General features: G+C 46.4%; 1 protein-coding gene across 2 annotated transcripts in view; it reads left to right on the top strand.

The window, feature by feature from the left end:
• The window catches only part of lcor (ligand dependent nuclear receptor corepressor), a 46,168-nt gene extending 26,142 nt beyond the window's left edge, over window positions 1-20,026 (top strand). The window contains exons 3-8 of one of the 2 annotated variants that reach the window (XR_012961705.1): window positions 3,991-4,070; window positions 6,431-6,563; window positions 9,834-10,256; window positions 11,612-11,708; window positions 15,709-17,367; window positions 17,519-20,026. Coding sequence is in view for 1 of the 2 variants with exons in the window: in XM_076146831.1 (XP_076002946.1) it covers window positions 3,991-4,070; window positions 6,431-6,563; window positions 9,834-10,256; window positions 11,612-11,708; window positions 15,709-16,822 (1,847 nt within the window). In the remaining variant the exon portion in view is untranslated. Of the gene's footprint in view, window positions 1-3,990; window positions 4,071-6,430; window positions 6,564-9,833; window positions 10,257-11,611; window positions 11,709-15,708 lie in introns of both variants that reach the window. The other variant, XM_076146831.1, reaches the window with a different exon arrangement.
• Window positions 20,027-20,536: the final 510 nt, after the last annotated feature.

The following is a 20,536-nucleotide window of genomic DNA, read 5'->3' as shown; positions in this document are numbered from 1 at the left end:
CGTCAGACTGCAGCCTGTGTTTACGCGGTGAGGCCATCAGGACCCGTTGCTTCTCTCTGTACGCAGTGATGTAACCATGAGTATTTACTGGAATATGGTTTAGTTAGTCCTGTAAACTCATACAGCAGAGGTCTATCAGAGGTTTGTGCATTAATATCCTAAATATGAGAGAAAAAAGTATGAGCAGGAAGTGGACGAGCGTTCCCACCTCCTCTGCTTCTCCTCACATCCAGAAACGAGGTCAACATGGCGTCCTGCAGTCATGTGACCCCTCCCCCACCAACTTAAGGCATTTTTAGAATATTTCAGGCTTGTCAACGTCATTTTCACTCACGCATTACACACACACACACAGGCACACACACACACACAGGCACACACACACACACACACACACAGGCACACAGTGGTCTGACAGTGAAGCTTCAATATGCGCGCACACACACACACATTATTTTGCCATGTTTGCTACATTTGTATTATCTGGTGTAGATTTTGTGGACTGTGTCATATTTAGCATGCGTGTGTGTGTGTGTGCGTGTGTGTGTGTGTTCAGACAGTCCTCACTTACACAACATGAAGAGGACCAATGAAAAGCTGTGAAACCAGGACATTTACAGTTTTCTGCTTGTCAAAATGTTAAAAATGACAAGAAAGCATTTTTTTAAGTTTTTAGTTCCCTTTGATGTTTTTGTTTGGACTTTTGCTCTTCTCAGCATACCAGTGTGGCACCGCACCCATTTACTCCACAAGGCTCAATATTGTGGTGTTGCATGCAAAGAGGTACTACATGGGTCTTCACTGAGCTCTGTGGTCATATGGCGTGAAAGTATGACACACGGGGAAGCAGCTACATCATAAACCTCCCCAGTTGATGTCACTTTTATTTGATGCGTCTTCGCTTTTTTACCATCAAAGCTTGAACTTGGAGCTGGAAGAGGAACCACAAACATCTACACAATGAGACAACTTACAGAGGAACATCCACAGTGAGCCGGTCCATGTAAATGTCGCCCTGCGATCCCGAGAGTGTTTACGACCGCTGAACAACAAACAATGAAAGAACGAAGAGGATGAAGGCGGGGACAAAAATAGATGGGCTGCGTTCACCTATCATGCTTTCATAAGGCTGGTTTGTTGTCACTTCAACCCAAGGTTAGGCGACTTTCACCAGCAAGGGCTAACTGGGAAGGCAGGATGAAGCGCACATGCTGTTGCTATGGTTACCTGCAGCTTGATATTGCCTAGGCACTAATATAGAATAGCAGTTGAACGCTGTGTTCATGATGCCTGCATACTGTATAGGATTTTAATGGATGACATAGATCACACACACACACACAGGCGCACACACCACTGGAGTGTGAGGGTGGGGGTCATGTTAACGATGTGATTACAACTAATTGCCGTGCCCCCCAGGGAAGGTGTAAGTGGCTCAACCACAGGGTTCAAGCACAGCTCACCTTTGACCTTTTCATGGGAGAGAGAGGAGAGAGGGAAACACACAAGTACACACAGACACACAGGAGTCATCCTGACGCTTGGTGTTCAGCACTGTTGCCTCAGAACAACAAGGTTGAGGGCTTGAATCCTGCTGCCCTTTGACCTTGAACAAGGCGCTAGCTTGTAGAGCTGGAGCGGTCCCCCGGGTGTGGCACCATGACTGCCCCCTACAGGCAGCACCTGAAGAACCACTGAGCCAGGAAGTAGAGAAACACTCGTCTGCTATACCATCACGATACAGGAGCGCTACTTTACTTCATTTCAGATCAATCTGGAGAGCTAGCTAACGTTTGCCTGTTCGTGTTGAATGAACAAAGTGGTGAGGGAAGAGGATCACAGAGACAAACATGGGGGTGACCAGGCGGCTCCTCTGTGGGGGGTGTGTCCTGAGAACAGATGATGTTCATCTGCAGAATCTGTGTTATGGGTCATTTCATAAATGGAGGAACATCATGGTCCTCAGAGGGTTTGAGTCGTGTCCCAACAACAACGACACGGCCACCCGGGTCAGATCACCGTGCAGGTGGAGTCCAGAGACCCAGGAGTCATCAGACGTCAGAATCCAGACAGTGAGGTCACATCTGAACTGAGCCTGAATGATTCCAGGATGTTTTAAGCTCAGGAAGGCAACATTTGGTTCCATTATCACACATGAATGTACCGTTTCATCTATTAGACTATTGATTCTGTTCTTCAGCTTCTTCTCTCTCTCTCTCTCTCTCTCTCTCTCTCTCTCTCTCCCTCTCGCTCTCTCTTTCTCTTTTCTCTCTCTCTCCCTCTCTCTCCCTCTCTCTCTCTCTCCCCTCTCTCTCTCTCTCTCTGTCTCTCTCTCTCCCTCTCTCTCTCTCTCTCTCTCTCCCTCTCTCTCTCTCGCCCTCTCTCTCTGTCTCTCTCTCTCTCCCCCCCCCTCTCTCTCTCTCCCTGAAATGCAGTCGATCTTTTTCCATATTGCCCCCCCCCCCTCCCCCCAGTACAGACTGGCGGTTTTAAAGAAGTATAGTGCCATGGCAACAGGCCAGCTGTAACCAAGTCGACAGCATCGCCCTTTGTTTTCTCTCTCTCTCTGCTCAAGAGGTGTTATATTGGTCAGAAACACATGAACATTTGAAAGCTCCAGGCTCTGTGTAGAGCAGGACCTCTCTCTCTCTCTCTCTCTCTCTCTCTCTCTCTCTCTCTCTCTCTCTCTCACTGTGTATAGCCTGTACAGGACCTCTCTCTCTCTCTCTCTCTCTCTCTCTCCTCTCTCTCTCTCTCTCTCTCTCTCTCTCTCTCTCTCTCTGTGTAGAGCCTGTACACGACCTCTCTCTCTGTCTCTCTCTGTCTCTCTCTGTCTCTCGCTCTCTCGCTCTCGTCCAGCCTTTAGTTTCAAATCAAGCCAACTTTTAAACACTTTACAAAAATAAACATGAGCAGAAAGTAAGTGAGTAAGTGATGCTTCTTCTCCTTCTTCTCCTTGTGTTTCACATCAGTACAGGAGAGAGAAGAAGGTTGTAGAGGTGAAAGCTGTGGTGCTCCAGCTGCACGGTGCTGCTGAGTGAACCACCAGGAGACCAACAAACAAACTCCCACTGAATGTGTTTCTGAAAGCGCACATGCTTTGAATGGAGTAATTGGATCTTTGCAGATGAGGCTTCCGGGTACAGATACACTGCAAACACAGGCTCATATGCTTACACACACACACACACACACACACACACACACACACATGCAGAAGCGTGCCTTTGTGGTCTTCAGGCAGTACACGCTATGAGTTTGAACTCACCTGTCAATCACAGTTGCGGTTAATCATTTGCAGTGAACCAAGATGATAAAGTTCTTAAACGCACTAATTAAATGATTTATAATTGTTATAATTAAAAGGCCCTGAGCTGTCACTGCATGTTGACTAGAGGCTCTAAAGGAGCATGTTGTGGTAGTTGCAGGTGTATTGTGATCACGTCTATTTGCAAATAAAACCCAACAACTACAACTTACTGTAGTAGAATCTCTGGGCATGCATGTTTCTAGTTTCCTTTAGTGTGTAAGCAGAGTCAATACAAACCCAGCAGCCTCAGGTTTCCACCTGATGATGGCCTGTGCTGCTGGATGCTGTGGCTCCGCTCCTCGTCCTGTGATGGACCATCAACACAACCAAGAGCAGATGTTGTGATTGACAGGCGGTCTGGTCCTCTGTGCCTCTGTTCCTTGCTTGTGTGCTGCTACATCGCCGTGGAAAAAAGCCAGTCAGAAATTGTAAAAGTAAATCTGATGAATAACACGGAGTGCTAGCCGCCCATCCACCTGGACCGGTCCCAGCTCTGGCTTCAGTGTGTTGTTGTTCCTCTCTACCACTTTCATTCCTCCTCATGGTTGTCTACTTGATCTTTCCATCCTTTGGCCTAAAATCCATCTATTGCCAGACTGTGCGTGGAGCTGGCAGACACTGAGGGATTGTGGGAGTTGGATTTTACAGTTAACCCTTTGCTCTCTCTGTCTCTAATCCAGACTGCGAGCCTGAGGAAGTGTCAGACTGGTCCTTTGATGAAAACTGTCTCTTCTGCTGCCTGAGACGCGAGAAAGTCAAGGTGAGACAAACTTGCTTTCTGTCTCTTTAAGTCTCTTTATGTCTGTGGGTCTGTTTCTATCTTTGTCTTTCTGCCCGCCCAGATAAGAGGGATACTTTTTCATTTCTCCTGCTCTTCCTCCTCCTCCTCCTCCTCTTCTTTCTTTACATAAATGTCCTCATGTTTAGCTACCATGGGCGTTACCTAAAATGTGTGTGTGTGTGTATGTGGGCCCACACTGCCTCTCTGCATTCTGATTGGTTAAAAAACTCATCTGGTCAGAATAATAATGACATCATCAGGACGCTCATCACACAATTATTTTTTATTTATTTATTTCATTTATTTTTTCACACACATTTACACACACACCTCTGTTCAGCTCGGCATGAACACGCACACACACACACACACACACACACACACAACCTCCTGGCCTATAATTGACCAATCAGAAGGCTCCAAATCACTTTTGTCCTCCTGCATGTTTCATAGGTGTTAGACAAGAAGCCGTATCTGTTCTCATACCAGACTCATAACAAAGTATCAATGTTGCATGAGATGATAAACTAAACAAGGGCTCATAAATATGAATGCTTAGTGAGCTGAAGCAGCCGAGCGCATCTGCTGCTCACCTCGCCTTCCTGCTCTCCTGGGCGTGTGTGAGTGTGTCTGTGAGTGGGTGAGCGGGTGAGTGTGTGAGTGTGTGTGTGAGTGTGTGAGTGGGTGAGTGTGAGTTTGTGAGCGGGTGAGTGTGTGTGTGAGTGGGTGAGTGTGTGAGTGGGTGAGTGAGTGTGTGAGTGTGTGAGTGTGTGTGTGAGTGTGTGAGCGGGTGAGTGTGTGAGCGGGTGAGTGAGTGTGTGAGTGTGTGAGTGTGTGTGTGAGTGTGTGAGTGTGTGTGTGAGTTTGTGAGCGGTTGGGTGGGTGAGTGTGTGTGTGTGAGTGTGTGTGTGAGTGGGTGAGTGTGAGTGTGTGAGCGGGTGAGTGTGTGAGTGTGTGTGTGAGTGGGTGAGTGGGTGAGTGTGTGAGTGTGTGTGTGAGTGGGTGAGTGTGTGTGTGAGTGGGTGAGTGTGTGTGTGAGTGGGTGAGTGTGTGAGTGTGTGTGTGGGTGAGTGGGTGAGTGAGTGTGTGAGTGTGTGAGTGTGTGTGTGAGTGGGTGAGTGTGTGAGTGTGTGTGTGTGAGTGTGTGAGCAGGTGAGTGTGTGTGTGAGTGGGTGAGTGTGTGAGTGAGTGTGTGAGTGGGTGAGTGGGTGTGTGTGAGTGTGTGAGCGGGTGAGTGTGTGTGTGAGTGGGTGAGTGTGTGAGTGTGTGTGTGTGAGTGTGTGAGCGGGTGAGTGTGTGTGTGAGTGGGTGAGTGTGTGAGTGTGAGTGGGTGAGTGTGTGTGTGTGAGTCTGTGAGCGGGTGAGTGTGTGTGAGTGGGTGAGTGTGTGAGTGGGTGAGTGTGTGTGTGTGAGTGTGTGAGCGGGTGAGTGTGTGTGTGAGCGGGTGAGTGTGTGTGTGAGTTTGTGAGCGGTTGGGTGGGTGAGTGTGTGTGTGAGTGGGTGAGTGTGTGTGTGAGCGGGTGAGTGTGTGAGTGGGTGGGTGAGTGGGTGAGTGTGTGTGTGAGTGGGTGAGTGTGAGTGTGTGTGTGTGAGTGTGTGAGTGGGTGAGTGTGTGAGTGGGTGAGTGTGTGTGTGAGCGGGTGAGTGTGTGTGTGAGTTTGTGGGCGGATGTGTGAGTGGGTGAGTGTGTGTGTGAGTTTGTGAGCGGGTGAGTGTGTGTGTGAGTGGGTGAGTAGGTGAGTGTGTGTGTGAGTGGGTGAGTGTGTGAGTGGGTGGGTGAGTGGGTGAGTGTGTGAGTGGGTGGGTGAGTGGGTGAGTGTGTGAGTGGGTGGGTGGGGTTGTTGGGGCTCCTCTCCCTCCCCTTCTATATTTTGGTGGTGTAATGATCTGAGTGTCTGAACAAAGGAGGGACACAATGGGGGTGCGTCCTTCACTTGTATGTGGACTTGACCCCAGTCTGACCCCAGAGGTCACCCACCTGTCTACAAGATACACATATCATGTACACATCTCTCTCTCTCTCTCTCCCCCCTCCTCTCTCTCTCTCTCTCCCCCCTCCTCTTTCCCCCCCTCTCTCTGTCTCTCTCTCCCCCTCTCCCCCCCTCTCTCTCTCTCTTTCTCTCTCCCCCCCCCCCCTCTCTGTCTCTCTGCACTTGATCTCTCTGAAAATTTGGTTTGAATTCAGTTTTTAGCCAATCAGGAAATGTGTGAAGCTCGATCTGTGCAATCATGAAATGTTGGTAAAAATCAGGAGGATCGTGGAAAACGTGTGAGGAAAAATTTCTGAAACTGTGTGTGTGTGTGTGCGTGTGTGTGTGTGTGTGTGTGTGTGTGTGTAGGAGCACAGTGTAGAGAACTGTGCTGGCAGCCAGGCGCTGTCGGAGTGTGAAGACTTCAAACAGGAGCTGTCTCGGATCAGCCGGCTGGAGAGACAGGCCCAAGACTTCCTCAATGCTGTGTTCCACAGAAAAGGTAGGACACACACACACACACACACACACACACACACACACACACACACACACACACACACACACACACACACACACACACACACACACACACACACACACACACACACACACACACACACACACAAACACACACACACACACACACACTCTGTATACTAGAGAGAACTAACTACAACTAGAATTAGGCGGTTGGCTCCTTTGATTTGACAAAGTATTTCATCCGCTGGACAGAAACTCCCTCTTAAGTCTCTGGAGTCTGGAGTCTGGAGCCTGGAGTCTGGGGACCCCCCTTGTCCTCAACAAACTAAGGGTATCATCGTCACAAATTCATCATCGGCGCTCTCATTCCAGAGTGTCATCCATAATGACTTTTCCTTTGCATTCCCATAAAACACAGTTCCTGATTCGAGTGTGTGAGTGAGGGGCTTATCAGATGAGGTGGAGAAAAGCTGGGAGGATGTAAGAGGGATTTTTAGGAGCACTGCAGACTGAACGTGCTGATAAAAGGCATCAGTATCAAGTAGAGTCAAAGGCATGAAAGTTTGTAGCAGGAGACCACAATTAACAGTTATTGGTGTGATATAAAACACGTAAGACAAAAGACAACAAGACAACTATGCAAACAAAAATAAATAAATTAGAAAACACATATCACACTACGTACACGAGTGCGTCAGCAACAAAGTACTACATTTAAGAGAAAACGCCATTGAAATCTCTTTTGAAATGACCAAACTTCCACGTGGTCCCCCGGCCCTCAGCGGCTGCTTAAGTGCCATCAGATCGACCCGATGGTGCTCTCTGTCACAACTCACCAAGTTTACCAAGTGTAATTGCAATGTGTACAGTAAGGACAGATGGATGAAACCTCCGACGAGTCAAACATCTGTACGAGACAATGAGACTTCATCAAAAGACCCCAGAGAGTCAAATCAAATGTCTCTGTATCGCCCAATGCCAGATCTGTGAAGAACATCATTTCCTTTTTGAGTCAACGAGATCAGAGTGAACATTATCAGTATTACCTTTCAAAGGATCTGAGGTCTTGTTGAATTCTCTAATTCTCAAATAGTTCAGTAACTGCATGCTGATCGTTTTGCTAAACAAATATATGACAAATAAATCTATAAGTTACAGCACAGTGACTTCTCTGGTTCATGGAGGGAACCTGAGGAACGTGTTAAAGCTGAGGATGGAAAGCTGAACACCTAGATTGGACTTAAGAGTGTCTAGGTTTGTGTAAATCTTGGAAAAGTCTTGGATTTTCTGCCAAAACAAAGCGCTGAGACCGGCAGACGTTAGTTTGTATGTTTATGTTTGTTTGTTTTTACATAGATGATGGAAGGGAGGAAGCAGATGTCCTGTTCAATAATCAATGCTTGGCCCTAATCAATCTGGTTTCCCTCACACAAGCAGAGCGGCTATAAATAGACACATGAACACACACACACACACACACACACACACAGTGAGGTGATCACTTCTGCAGTTGCTAAACTCTCACCATGCATTCAGCTTGCGCGCAACAAGAAACATCAGCTATCACACACAAGAATGCAGGATACACTCGTACACACAACAAATGAAGGCACTGTTATAAAACCACACAAACGCGCTCAGACACACACTAGCACATGTGTGTTTGCGTGCTTGCCTCAGGAAGTCTCCCCTCTGAGGGCGGACAGCAGAGTTCCTCAGCGCTGTGAGGAAATGTTTGTCCCGCCTGCCAGATGGCTTTGCTTTGTTCTAACGGGAGCCCTGCTGTACCTTTGCACCGCTGTAACACAATCACACCTTCTCCCAGCAAACACAGCGCACACACAGCGCACACACTTAGGCCATGGATACATGTGTGCATCCATGTTTTCAGGTATTTTTAGAAGACTGCTGGATTGCAGCTACAGGAAGACGTTGTGTGTCAGTAGTTGTGTGTCAGTAGTTGTGTGTCAGTAGTTGTGTGTCAGTAGTTGTGTGTCAGTAGTGTGATTTGATTGGGAATTGCATGTAATATGACAATAAAAGTATCTTAAATCTTAAATCTTGTGTGTCAGTAGTTGTGTGTCAGTAGTTGTGTGTCAGTAGTTGTGTGTGCTGAGCTCCTGTGGTAGTACAGTCGCTTCAAAACAGGTCCTGATGTCGTTATGATGGAAAACCCTCACATCCTGCCAGTCTTAATAAGATGACCCAGGCTTTGTCGTTGTGATGACTTCATTATGTGTCTTCTGTCTAAGTGCGGTCGGACTCACATGATCGCCGTTCTGGGATTTAGGCGATTTTGCCAAATGTTTGTGCTCATTAAAACACTTTTTTTTTACAATCTTGCACTCGCCGGTGTCAGAGCGTCTGTCTGTCTGTCTGAATCTCAGCATCAGGGTGAATTAAAGGCGGCGTCTTCTGCTTCCAGCGCCTCATGTTAACAATGTCAAGGCCGCAGGATTTGGTATGTCCTGTTTTCACTCAGTGAGTATTGCAGTGCACCACTAAGGCAAAGTAGTGGTGGATTAACATGTTTGTTGTTTTTGCACATTAAAGCATTGTAAGTTGAATGACAGTAAGGAGATTGAATGTGAGTCTGCGTTGTGTGAGCCCTCCACTGTCACTGAGATGGAATATGAGAGAAACCTGGGAAGCAGACGCAGTGTGGCTGGGCTAGGAGGCGGCGGCGCTGACCTGCTGTTCACTCACATTACGGGCCTTAATGTTGCTCTGCAGGCGGGATTAAGTGCTGTCTGTCCATACATTTATAGAAACGCCATTTTTGGATTATTCCAGCATAGCATCAGGATTACATTTTTGGAGGACTTAGGTTTCCATCCATCCATCCATGCTGGTTTAGAGAGATAAATACTGCAGACTGGCTGAAATGTATTTGGGACATTTCCAGATTAATGCATGGAAAATGAACGTTGTTGTCGTCGGCTGTTTTGCTTGTTTGCGGTTCAACCAATGAGATCAGTGAGCAGCGGGTTTGTTTTGTCACAGCAGGGGGCGATGGGTATTCCAGGCTTCTCATCTCTTTACTGCTGGTGTGTGTGTGTGTGTGTGTGTGTGTGTGTGCCATACACATATATAATAATCAAACTCAACATATTTGATGAATTTTGTATTCATATTTCAAGTGAAACAGATCTAATGAGGGATTACAGCTGCTTCTGGTTGATTTTGGATTATTACATCAGGATTACATTTTTATAATGAAGCCAGATGAATACAACAGTTGCCGTGGTGACTCAGACGCATTTCTATCTCTCTTCTGTTTCCCCCCCAGACCTCCCAAGTTTCTCAGACCCTCACATTCCTCTAGTGGCTCGTGAGATCATGCAGCGAATGATCCGCCAGTTCGCTGCTGAATATACCTCAAAAACTACTCAGGACGACCCGCCCCTGCCCAACGGCACCATGAAGGACCAAAGCCTGCCGAGAGCGGCGTCTCTGGCTCTGGCCCCCGACTCTCCGCCGGGGCCTCCGCCCACGGCGAGTTCCCCTCCCTCGTCTGCCTCCTCCTCGCCATCCCCGGGCCTCAGCCCCACCACCGCTGCTGCCAGCAACGGTACAGGAGCCAGTAACGGAGGAGGTGCTGCTGCCTCTGCACAGAACCCCGTCCTCAGCAAGCTGCTCATGGTCGACCAGGACGGCCCGCTGGACCTCACCGTCAAAAGGAACCACGCTGACCCAGAGCCCAGCCAGCAGGGTGAGTGCACACTCACACACACACACACACACACGCATATGCACAAACACAAACCAATGTGTTGTGAAGGCGGGTGGGGTTCTAACTTCTCCCACACACTCTCTGTTCATGTTCACACCATGAGGAGAGAAGAGGAACTGAAAGTGTGTTGTCCTTGCTTATATTGGGGCGACAGAACCCCTCCCCTTTGGTAGAGTGAATGTTTTTATGATTGATGAAGGAGAGTTTACAAACCCAAACCCACCCTGCCCCGCTCCTTGATGACAAGCTTAACCCTCAACCTTCCTGCCAGGGCTTTTGGAAAAGGAGCAAGTCAGACGGTCGAGGTCGGATGTATCACACTGCGGCGTTGCACACACACACACACACACACACACACACACACACACACACACACACACACACATACCGCCTTCCGTTTTCTCATTCTTGTTCATTGGAATGATTTCTGATTTCTTCTGGAGGCTGAGGAGTTCATGTAACTACCTCCAACAAGTGTGTTAACAGAGAAGTGTGTGTTAATTAACACACAGGTTGGCTCACAGAGTGACCCCGCTTGTGTAAGGGGTTATGTGCAGTATGTCATGCTTGCTTATCTTCTGATGTGCGTATTTGCATGTGCACGTATAAAAAACAGTTTTCCTGTCCCTCACGTTTCTGTGACCTCTGACCTCAGCGCTGTCGTCATTTTAATATCACCTCATGTCCGTTTTTTCGTAAGATTAAATGACAAAAAGCCCCTGAAGATTAGTCCGACGTAACGAGGTCTGTGCCTGTGTGCACGGCTGTGCGGGTTAAAGGGGTCAAAAGGTCAGCTGCACTTTAGGGATTATACAAAACACACTGAGAGAGAGAGAGAGAGAGAGAGAGAGAGAGAGAGAGAGACAGAGACAGAGACAGAGAAACGGAGAGACAGACAGAGAAACGGAGAGAGAGAGAGAGACGGAGAGAGAGAGAGAGAGAGGGAGAGAGATGGAGAGAAAGAGACAGAGAGAAAGAGAGATAGAAAGATAGAGAGATAGAGACAGAGAGAGAGAGATGGAGAGAGAGAGAGAGAGAGAAAGAGAGATAGAGACAGAGAGAGACAGAGACAGAGAGAGAGAGAGAAACGGAGAGAGAGAGAGAGAGAGAAACGGAGAGAGAGAGAGAGAGAGAGAGACGGAGAGAAGAGACAGAGCAAAAGAGAGAGAGACAGAGAGAGAGAGAGAGACAGAGAGAGAGAGAGACGGAGAGAGAGAGCGACAGAGAGAGAGAGAGAGAGACAGACAGAGAGACAGACAGACAGACAGACAGACAGACAGAGACCCCAACCCAGTTGTGTTTAGTTCAGTCTCATGTGTGTGTTCTATCCTCAGATGGCGTCCTGGACCTCTCCACCAAGAAGACCCACAGCCCAGGCAGTGCACTGCTTAAAACCTTCCCCGGCTTCTCCGCCTCGCCTGGGGTCAAAGGGTAACGCAACACACTCAGTCCGTCCGGGCCTCTGTTAGTGACGCCGTCGTGTTCCTTTCAACGCTGTAGCTTTCATTTCATTGAGACTGAAGCTGTAGGCTAGCAGCTAACGGGACATGACATGACATCAGGTGTCATAGGGGAGGAGTCGAGGTGAGTTGTCATGCAACAACCGTTTTACCTGCGGAGAGTCCTGCAGTATTCAGAAGGTTTGATCGTTTCACATTGTTGTTAGAGAGGAGGAGGAGCCACTTACACTCCATTTACCCACAGCAACATTATTTAAATCCTATTTCATAAAACAGTAGGAGCTTTGACTCGAGTAGAATCGACCTGGTGGAGACAGTTAAGGGAAGGTCAGCGGGTCTTGGAAGGGCCGCGCCCTCACGTGGATTCTCTGTGTTTTGTGCGGCTCAGGCGTCGATCACCCCTGCGTTCGTCCTCGCCTCACCCTGCCAACGCCTCCCACCTTTCATCCTGTGCTTATAGGTTTCGTGCGGCTGATCAATACGGGTGCTATGCAGACGTACTCAGGCGCAGGTATTTATAATTCAGACCACACCTTCATCCACTCCCCCAGAGTGAGAGTTCATCGGCAGTGTAGATACGGTGGGGCCTTGGCCCGCCTCTCTCACGTTATTGATGAACCCGATCGTTGCAACGCAATCATTTATTGATGAGTGTGTTCTCTGCCTTGTAGTCATGTTTGAATCAGCTGAAATCATACTTGATACCTGCTTCAAGAGGGCAGAACCGATCATCGATGAGACATTTCCAGGAATGCGTTTGATCAGTAGGTCAAAGATGGATTAGGTCCCGGGTTCGATACGCAGCTGCACCATTGATGAGAGCGGGACGCGCTGGACGGTTGCGGGCCCTGCAAACTGAGCTCGCCGTCGCTGCCAAACCTGCCTGATTCTTACGGCCCCGTGCAGTAAAGCTCACACACTCAAGATGCAAAGACACAAAGTGATGAAGAGCTCATCACCCCGGATCCTGCCTCCGTCGCTGGTCCTGATGGATCACCGATGAGGGCCGGGCTGATTGAGTCTGTCACCCTGGCTCCTCAATTCTTAAGTCAGACTTGAACTTCTCCTGAAAGTTCCCATTCATGTTCGTAAGCGACCTGGATGTGACCCCGCCCTCATACGTAGAAGGTGATGCATGCACACATCCAACACAAGAGGTGATCAGCATGAGCTCGCAAACAACAAATAAAATGGGCATTAATGAACCCTGAACCTCTGTATGATGTCACGGATCTCTATCCTATAGGAACTCTGACCTTTGACCCTGAACCCTCTGTATGTTCTCGTGGATCTCTAGCCTATAGTAACTTTGACCCTGAACCCTCTGTATGTTCTCGTGGATCTCTAGCCTATAGTAAGGCTGACCTTTGACCCTGAACCCTCTGTATGTTCTCGTGGATCTCTATCCTATAGTAACGCTGACCTTTGACCCTGAACCCTCTGTATGTTGTCATGGATCTCTATCCGATTCATCACACTGCGGTGATGGAGCAGCAGGACGGCAGTGTTTCACTCCAGCAAACATGGTCAGAGGAAGCATGTGGTGGATGTGAAGTATTTCCCCTCAGTGTGCACAGGAGTGATGCAGCGATTCAGAGTTGAGTAGATCAGTGTGTTCTCTGCTCAGTAGTAGTTGTAAATATCAGCTAGGGAAGGCAGTTTGCAGTTTGCTCTCCTCGTGTTCCTCCGTTGTGAACATTTGCCTGCTATTACTTTCGCAAATGTAAGAAGAAGTTGAATCGTCAGATCTGGCGTTACCGTCTGGTGGAGTGTCCCTGATGTCTGAAGGCTTTCTCTGACAGAATGCCGTCTTCCACCGTGTAGACTCCAAAGCTTCTCGTTAACCCCGTATTGTTTTCGATGTACCCGCGACCGCCCACTGTGATAATCTGTGTAAAGCCCCCCGCTGAGGACTCCCACGTCGCTCTGCAGCTCAGCACAATACAGTCAGGCTGCAATGGATAGAGACCATAGCTCCCTCAAGTTTCTGCTGCCCTGCGCTGTTTGTTGACTTGACAACCCGTTTTCTGTCATTATGAACCAAATAGACCAATTTTTTAAAGAGCCTTTTCACTGTTGCTATAGTTACTCAGCAGTAGGAGCAGCGGCTGCGGGAGTTCAAGTGGAAGCACTTAATGTTTAACCCTCTGGAGTCTAAAGTCCACTTGGTTCCAATTTGGCTTTTCAGTCAGGTTTGTTTTTAAAATGATGTATGACTGATACTATTCTGTATTACTGATGTCCAAACACAAGGACTGCAAAAGATGGTTTGATATTTCGGTGAAAACTAGAAAATTGTGAAATAATTGAAATCATCTTAAAATTCTTCATTTGAAGATGAATTATGAATTTTAATTGAATGTCATTACATCAGTAATGTGGCTTTTACACCTTTGGTACAAATGAACTACATGTGTTATTTGTGATTACATGTTTGAAAAACACTTTTTGTGTTTTATTGTACAAACTGACTAATATGAATGAATTCACAATAGAGTAACTAACAGTAACACCACATAGCAGCCGGACACCAGGTGGATGTGTAGCAGTAAGGTAGGAATGAACCAAGGCCTCGACACAGTGCTTAGTACGTCTAAGGCCCCCAATATAGTCTGCATGTAAAAGCTTTAGGTCAGGCCTCTGAATTTAGTTTTGTCCATTTTAAATTGAAAATTGAAAAATATGTAACGGAAACACTCACAAAATTGTTTACACTTGCCTGAGGTGGCGTTTTTAACGAGCTGAATTAATACAAAGATTTAATAAGCAAAATGGAAATGGAAAGGGATTTTGCAAATGAGTGGATAACTTCAGTGTTTTGTTTCTGGGGTACAGCTAGCATTGTGTTTCCAGTGTTGGAGTGACTGTAAAATGGTTTTTGATGATTTCCTCCCAGAACAGTGTAATGTGTGGCCTTTTCCAAATTATTACTGTGTCATTTGTATATATATATATATAATATATATTTCTATATAAATGGCAACAGAAACACAGCGACTGGTTTTTCCAACAGTTACAGCATAATACAGTGATGGTAATACCATGCTAATTGCATCTCATGTTACATTCAAGCCTCTTACATCTCTTACTGTCGATACATTATTGATTAGCTTTTTAGACATTGCTACCACACACACACACACACACACACACACTTACTCACTCTTCCTGTATCTTTACTCTTTGCATAACAAATCAGAAGCATCAATGCTCCAACAGCAGACTTCAAAGTTAACACAGCAAAGATTTATCTGTTGATATTGAGCAAACAGAAGAAGTCTTGACAAGCGGAGTGGAAAGCCCGGCTGTGCTGAGACGGGTTTACATTGTGCTCAATTAAACCTCTTGGTCAATCTAATGATTTTCAAATTTTCTGTATTTATTTAATACTTTAATTTAATTATAATAAGAATTGTTATAAGAATTTAATAAGAGAACAACATATAATAGTATTGAGATTGTTTTGAGTTATAGCTATATACATTATATATACATATATATATACATACATATATACATATATATTTATACATATATATATATATATATAATAAACTAATTATTATGTATTATTAATTATTAGTATAATATCATTATTTATGATGAATTCTATTTACTTATGACATGTAAAGAATTCTTAACAACAGCAAACGGACTTGGTGCAAACAAATGAGATCAGCAAATCGAAGACGAATGGAAATGATATACTGTACATTAATTAAATATTCTCTAAGACTAAGAAGGGACTAAAATGTGTTAAATGAGAAAAATAGACAGAATGAAACAAAGAAAACAAAAAAAAGAATAGAAAACACAAACATTTAAAGTAGGAGACAAATGTAAATGTCACCTGAATGTCTATAGTTTTCTTTGTAACCAATCATCAATGATAGGCGGTCACAAAGTACCAGAAGTACCAGTAAGTAAGAAACCTTAGTCCCTAGATTCATTTCCTTATTTTCTCCAAACAGGCGTCCCCCACGACTGGACAACGCCTTTTCAGAGGTCGATGAGGAGGACTGCCAGCTGCCGAGAAGCTTGCAGGACGGGCTGAGGGACAACTACGTCAACTCCAATTCCCTTAAACCCCCTTTGGCCCGTTCGCTGCGAATCAAGGAAGAGCTCCTCAGTCAGAAGCACCGCCTCCTGAGCCAGCCAGCTGCTCTCTCATTGGCCAATTTAGAGTCAGCTGGCTTGCTCAATCATGTGCAGTCCCACTCCCTGCTCGGCCACAAGGGATCTTCTTCTTTTTGGGGGAGCAAGGCCCATCTGGACAGCCTGATGAAGCTGAAGCATGCCAGTGGAACCCTGAGTGGGGCCCTCAGCGATCTTAAAGACCTGCCTGCATTCCTGGAGAACCACCACCACAACCACCATGGAGCCTTCTCCTCCAAGAGTTCCCTTCACCACCACAATCAGGTGTCCAAGACCCACCACCACCATCATGAGGGAAAGAGAGACCAAGGCCACTCCCCTCCTGTCGACCTAAAGATCCCCCAGGTTCGGGGCATGGATCTCTCCTGGGACTCTCATGCCTCGGAGCTGTACAACTATGGTGCCATGGGGGTGGGGGGCGGTGCACACGGGGAGAACACCCTGAGCCGCAAGCTGAGAGCCATCCTGCCCAAGCAGAACCGCCGGGCAGGGCTGGGAGGAAGCCTTGGAGGCCTGCTGGACGGGGCTGCTGATTACTGGAGCTCTGAGATGGACCACTCCACTTCTGGGCCAGCGTACTCCACCTCTGACGTGGAAGGCGACCCCAACTCCAAGCAGCCCCGGAAGAAGAGGGGCCGCTACCGCCAATACAACAGCGAAATCCTGGAGGAGGCCATAGCGGTAGTGATGAGCGGGAAGATGAGCGTGTCCAAGGCCCAGAACATGTACGGGATCCCACACAGCACCCTGGAGTACAAGGTCAAGGAGCGCCTGGGAACCCTAAAGAACCCCCCAAAGAAGAAGGTCAAGCTGATGATGAGGATGGAAGCAGGAGGCCAGGATTCTGCGGCGGAGTCAGAGAACACGCCTACCGCGACTCCACGAGACGAAGGCCCGCCACTGGCAGCTGCTGAGCTCAAGGACGATTAAGGTGGAGATGAAGAGATTGATGACAGTTCCGAAAACCAATCGATTAAAGGACAAACACGTGTAAACCTCAGTCAAACTAAATTGATAAAAACGGATGGGGCTTTATTTGTGCCAATTTACTTTGCAGTATCTGGGTGAGCACAAACGCAGGGATAATATGAGGATTCCTAAAACAAACCGGAGAGAAACAACTAATCGGCTGGTTTTTAACTTCAGTGACGCCATACAAGCATTTGTTCTGCTTTCATATCCAGGAGCTCAACAAATGCAGCAAAAAGACATGAGTCACATGACAATTAATGAAAGTTCCTTAAGCATGCTGATAATCCCCAGCCCAAAACCCGCCCCCCCCTCCCCCCCTCCCCTTACTGGACTCCATTCACTGACCCGGTGCTGCTTATGAATGCAGTCCAGGCTTTGGACCATTCCAATTTGTGGGGGGGGGAAAAACGAGGGGTATGGTTGAAAATTAACTCTTTAGAAAACTGACAAATTAAGCGTCCCTTAACCCCTTGCCCCTCTCATGGAGTACTATCTGAGAATTGGTAAGTGAACTGTTTATTACATTTGAAGCCAACTGTAAAGGTTTGAACATGCCATTGATATTTCTCACCAGGGTTCTAAATCAAAAACCCATTCTTCTTATTGCCAGGTAGCCATTACGCTTTAACTGCAAACCTTTTCTTCCCTCCTTAGAAATTCTGCTAATCTCTGTGTGGACGAAAGCAACATTAACCCGTCCATCCGTTTTGAAACGAGAAAAGACACACAAAAGTCATTCAGGGATGCATGTTTGTGAGTTTCGTGGATACTACTGACTCTTTTCCTCTATCTTTATTTTTCATTTGATTTGTTTTGCTTTCTTTTGCACTACACTTTGGGTCTGGTGCTTGCAGACCAGGTTACCTCGGCATCGTTGCCCTAGCATCATGCACTTATTATGGTCTGTCTCTGAAGCCCAGTCGCAACTTTGCAAGGGGTCAGAGGTGCAAATCGGCCTGCAGACGCCGATCCATGATCAGATCCTGGAAGCTCTGTCAGCCTCTTAGGGGCGAGATGAGCGGCGATGTGATGGTGGATCGGCTGTTTTCAAGGTGGAATTCTACCTCATGGACCTCCTTCAGTGTCTCGCTGCTGATCCTGGAATGCTGTAGCCACCTTCAGGTCGCCCTCCAAATGGTGACCAAAGTGAGCTTGTCGCCTTACAGACGTTCTGAATGAAGGCCGGTGCGCTAGCTTGAAGGCTTTCTGGGATCAGGATGTGAAACTCTGCTGCTCTATTTTCCATGTTAGACTTCAGCGAGCGCCACCTGGTGGTTGTTAGGTGGTCACAGCTAAGGACGACATATTGTTGATTTTATATTTTCTCCTTCTCCAATCAAACTAAGCAGAAGCAGCTTAGCGAGTGAGTAAAAATACTTCTCCTTTTCTGTGTTTTTAATCTTCAAAGACAGTTTTAAAAGCAGTTTAGTAGGACAATGTGCATTTATAGCATTTGGGGGGCGGGAGGGGGGCATTATGCAGTGGGGAGGGCTAGTCGATAGAGGGAAAGAACGGCAGATTTAATATATTGTAAATTATTATGACACTGATGACTTAAAAGCCAATCCGCATGTCTGGATGATTTCATTTCTCCTCATTTTAAACTCAGGGTGACTGAGACACATGAAGTGGGACCTATAGTTGAAAGACGGGAGAACAAAACACTAAAGCTCTCAGCGATGCTTCGTCCACGAGAGGCTGTGAGAGTAGATATGGCAGCGCCATAGCCATAGACCTGCTAATGAATCAAGACAAAGAACAGAAACAAAACCACTGAGGTGGGTTTTAGGGTTAGAAGTTCTGGCGGTGAACTTTTAAAATAGCACTTTTCTAGAACACATGAAAAAACAAGCGAGAGAAGGAACGCTGTCTGAGGTTATGCATATGGTGTCGCTCTTCTTATCGGCATAGGAGGGGAGGAGGGCAGAGAGATGGAATACAAAAAAACAAAAAAGCTTTAGTGTCTGAAGACTCAGAAAGCTGCAGCTCGGACCCAAACTACTCAGTTTCTCCTCTCGATTACCTCCTGGACTAAAACGCTGGTCGACAGCTTGAGTTTTTTGTGGTGTTGTCGTTTTTCCTCCTTTTTGCTGCCGAAGCACCAGGGGAAAAATCCCTCAGAGGACTCGAGCGGAACGAAAAAAGCTGGAGAGCAGAAAAGCTTTTTGGTTGTGATGTTTTTGGCTCTGTGGTAAATGTTGCTCTTCGCTCCTAACACTGCCTGGTGCTCACCCAGTCTGTGAGATTTTTAACATGAGAATTGTACCTCTGTGTTCACATGAAATGATGATGATGATGATGATTCACTCCCGTTGAAATGTATTTGACCTTTTATTTATTTGATTTGATGCTTTCCTTTGGGTTAAAATGGCATGCACCATTTTTGTTTCTGGCTGATCAGGCGATTTTAATTTATTTATATGTGTGATATTCTGACGATCTACCAATTTATCCCTTAATCACTATTAAATTAGTTGAATCATTTTGCATACAATCTGAGATATTGGAAAGCTTTGAAGCACCATTGGCTGTATTGGCTGGAGGCTCCAGACCCCTGCTGCAGCACATGCATAAAATGCGTCCCAACACTTTGACAATGCTGAGCATTTGAAGTGTCTAAAAGATTCTTGATGTGCATCAGGTGGAGTTTGTGACGAGGCTATTGATCTCATAGATAAAACAGGACTTTGAGTACGATTTTTATGTGTAGATACTTTCTGCAGCCCCCTCAAATTCCCCCCAAAACAAACCTGAAAAACATCAACAATTAGCAAACGTTGTAAGGCACCACTGACATTATGAGTAATATATAATATAATAATTATTTTTGTATATAATAATTGGAACACTTTTTAATTTTGTTTGGAAGACTCAAAGTCTGTCTGGATCTCCTCGTTCACATTAATAGGTAGAACTTCTCACAGCCTCTCTTTGTGCACAAGAAGAATGAGAATGAGTCCTGATTAGACTGGGGCGGAGCTTACGTGTGACCAATCGGCGATGTGTCTGTCTTGCAAGCTCTGCCCAGCCGTTCCTAAAACGGTTCAACACCAGAATGGGTCCTGGTTCCGCAAGAAAGGAGATTTTGTGAAAGGATCCTGAGATGTGAGAGGCCCTCCTGGTGCTCCTTCCTGTAACGCACACAAAGCATGCATTTGTGCAGCAACAACAAAAAAAAAGAATAAATAAATCAAGTATATATGTAGAAAAAGACTGATTGGCACTTAGTGTGACTGCACAGGTTTGCATGGAGAAACTCCAACAGCACTTAGACTGCAGGCCCCTCAGAGATGGTTAAACCATCTCTTTATGTCATTTATGAAAAGAAAAAACTCTGCCATTCCTCAACCAACTTCAACTTTGACCGCCACTGACTGTCTTATATCACTTGACCCTTTTTCAAACACCACATCATTGAGAGACGTCCCCTCATCAGCCTGATCTCATCCACAGAGGTGCATGCCATTTACTTTAATGTATTTGTGTGATTTTGGTTCTGTTGATTGTTTGTTGTCATATGGTTAACGGCTCCTCCTGTCCAAAAAAGTACTCCTCTTCCTCCTCCTCCTCCTCACAACTGAGTCTCACTGCTGTTTTTAAAGAAACCTCATACGTATATTATATGCTCCAGAGAACCCATATATATCTATTTATATACATAAATATATATAT

The sequence above is a fragment of the Genypterus blacodes genome, unplaced genomic scaffold, assembly GCF_046128005.1.
Source record: "Genypterus blacodes isolate CSIRO-AG114 ecotype Tasmania unplaced genomic scaffold, CSIRO-AGI_Gbla_v1 ptg000035l_1, whole genome shotgun sequence".
Taxonomy (NCBI): Eukaryota; Metazoa; Chordata; class Actinopteri; order Ophidiiformes; family Ophidiidae; genus Genypterus; species Genypterus blacodes.
The sequence above is the reverse complement of the archived record's forward strand: the minus strand, read 5'-3'. Positions and strand labels throughout refer to the sequence as shown.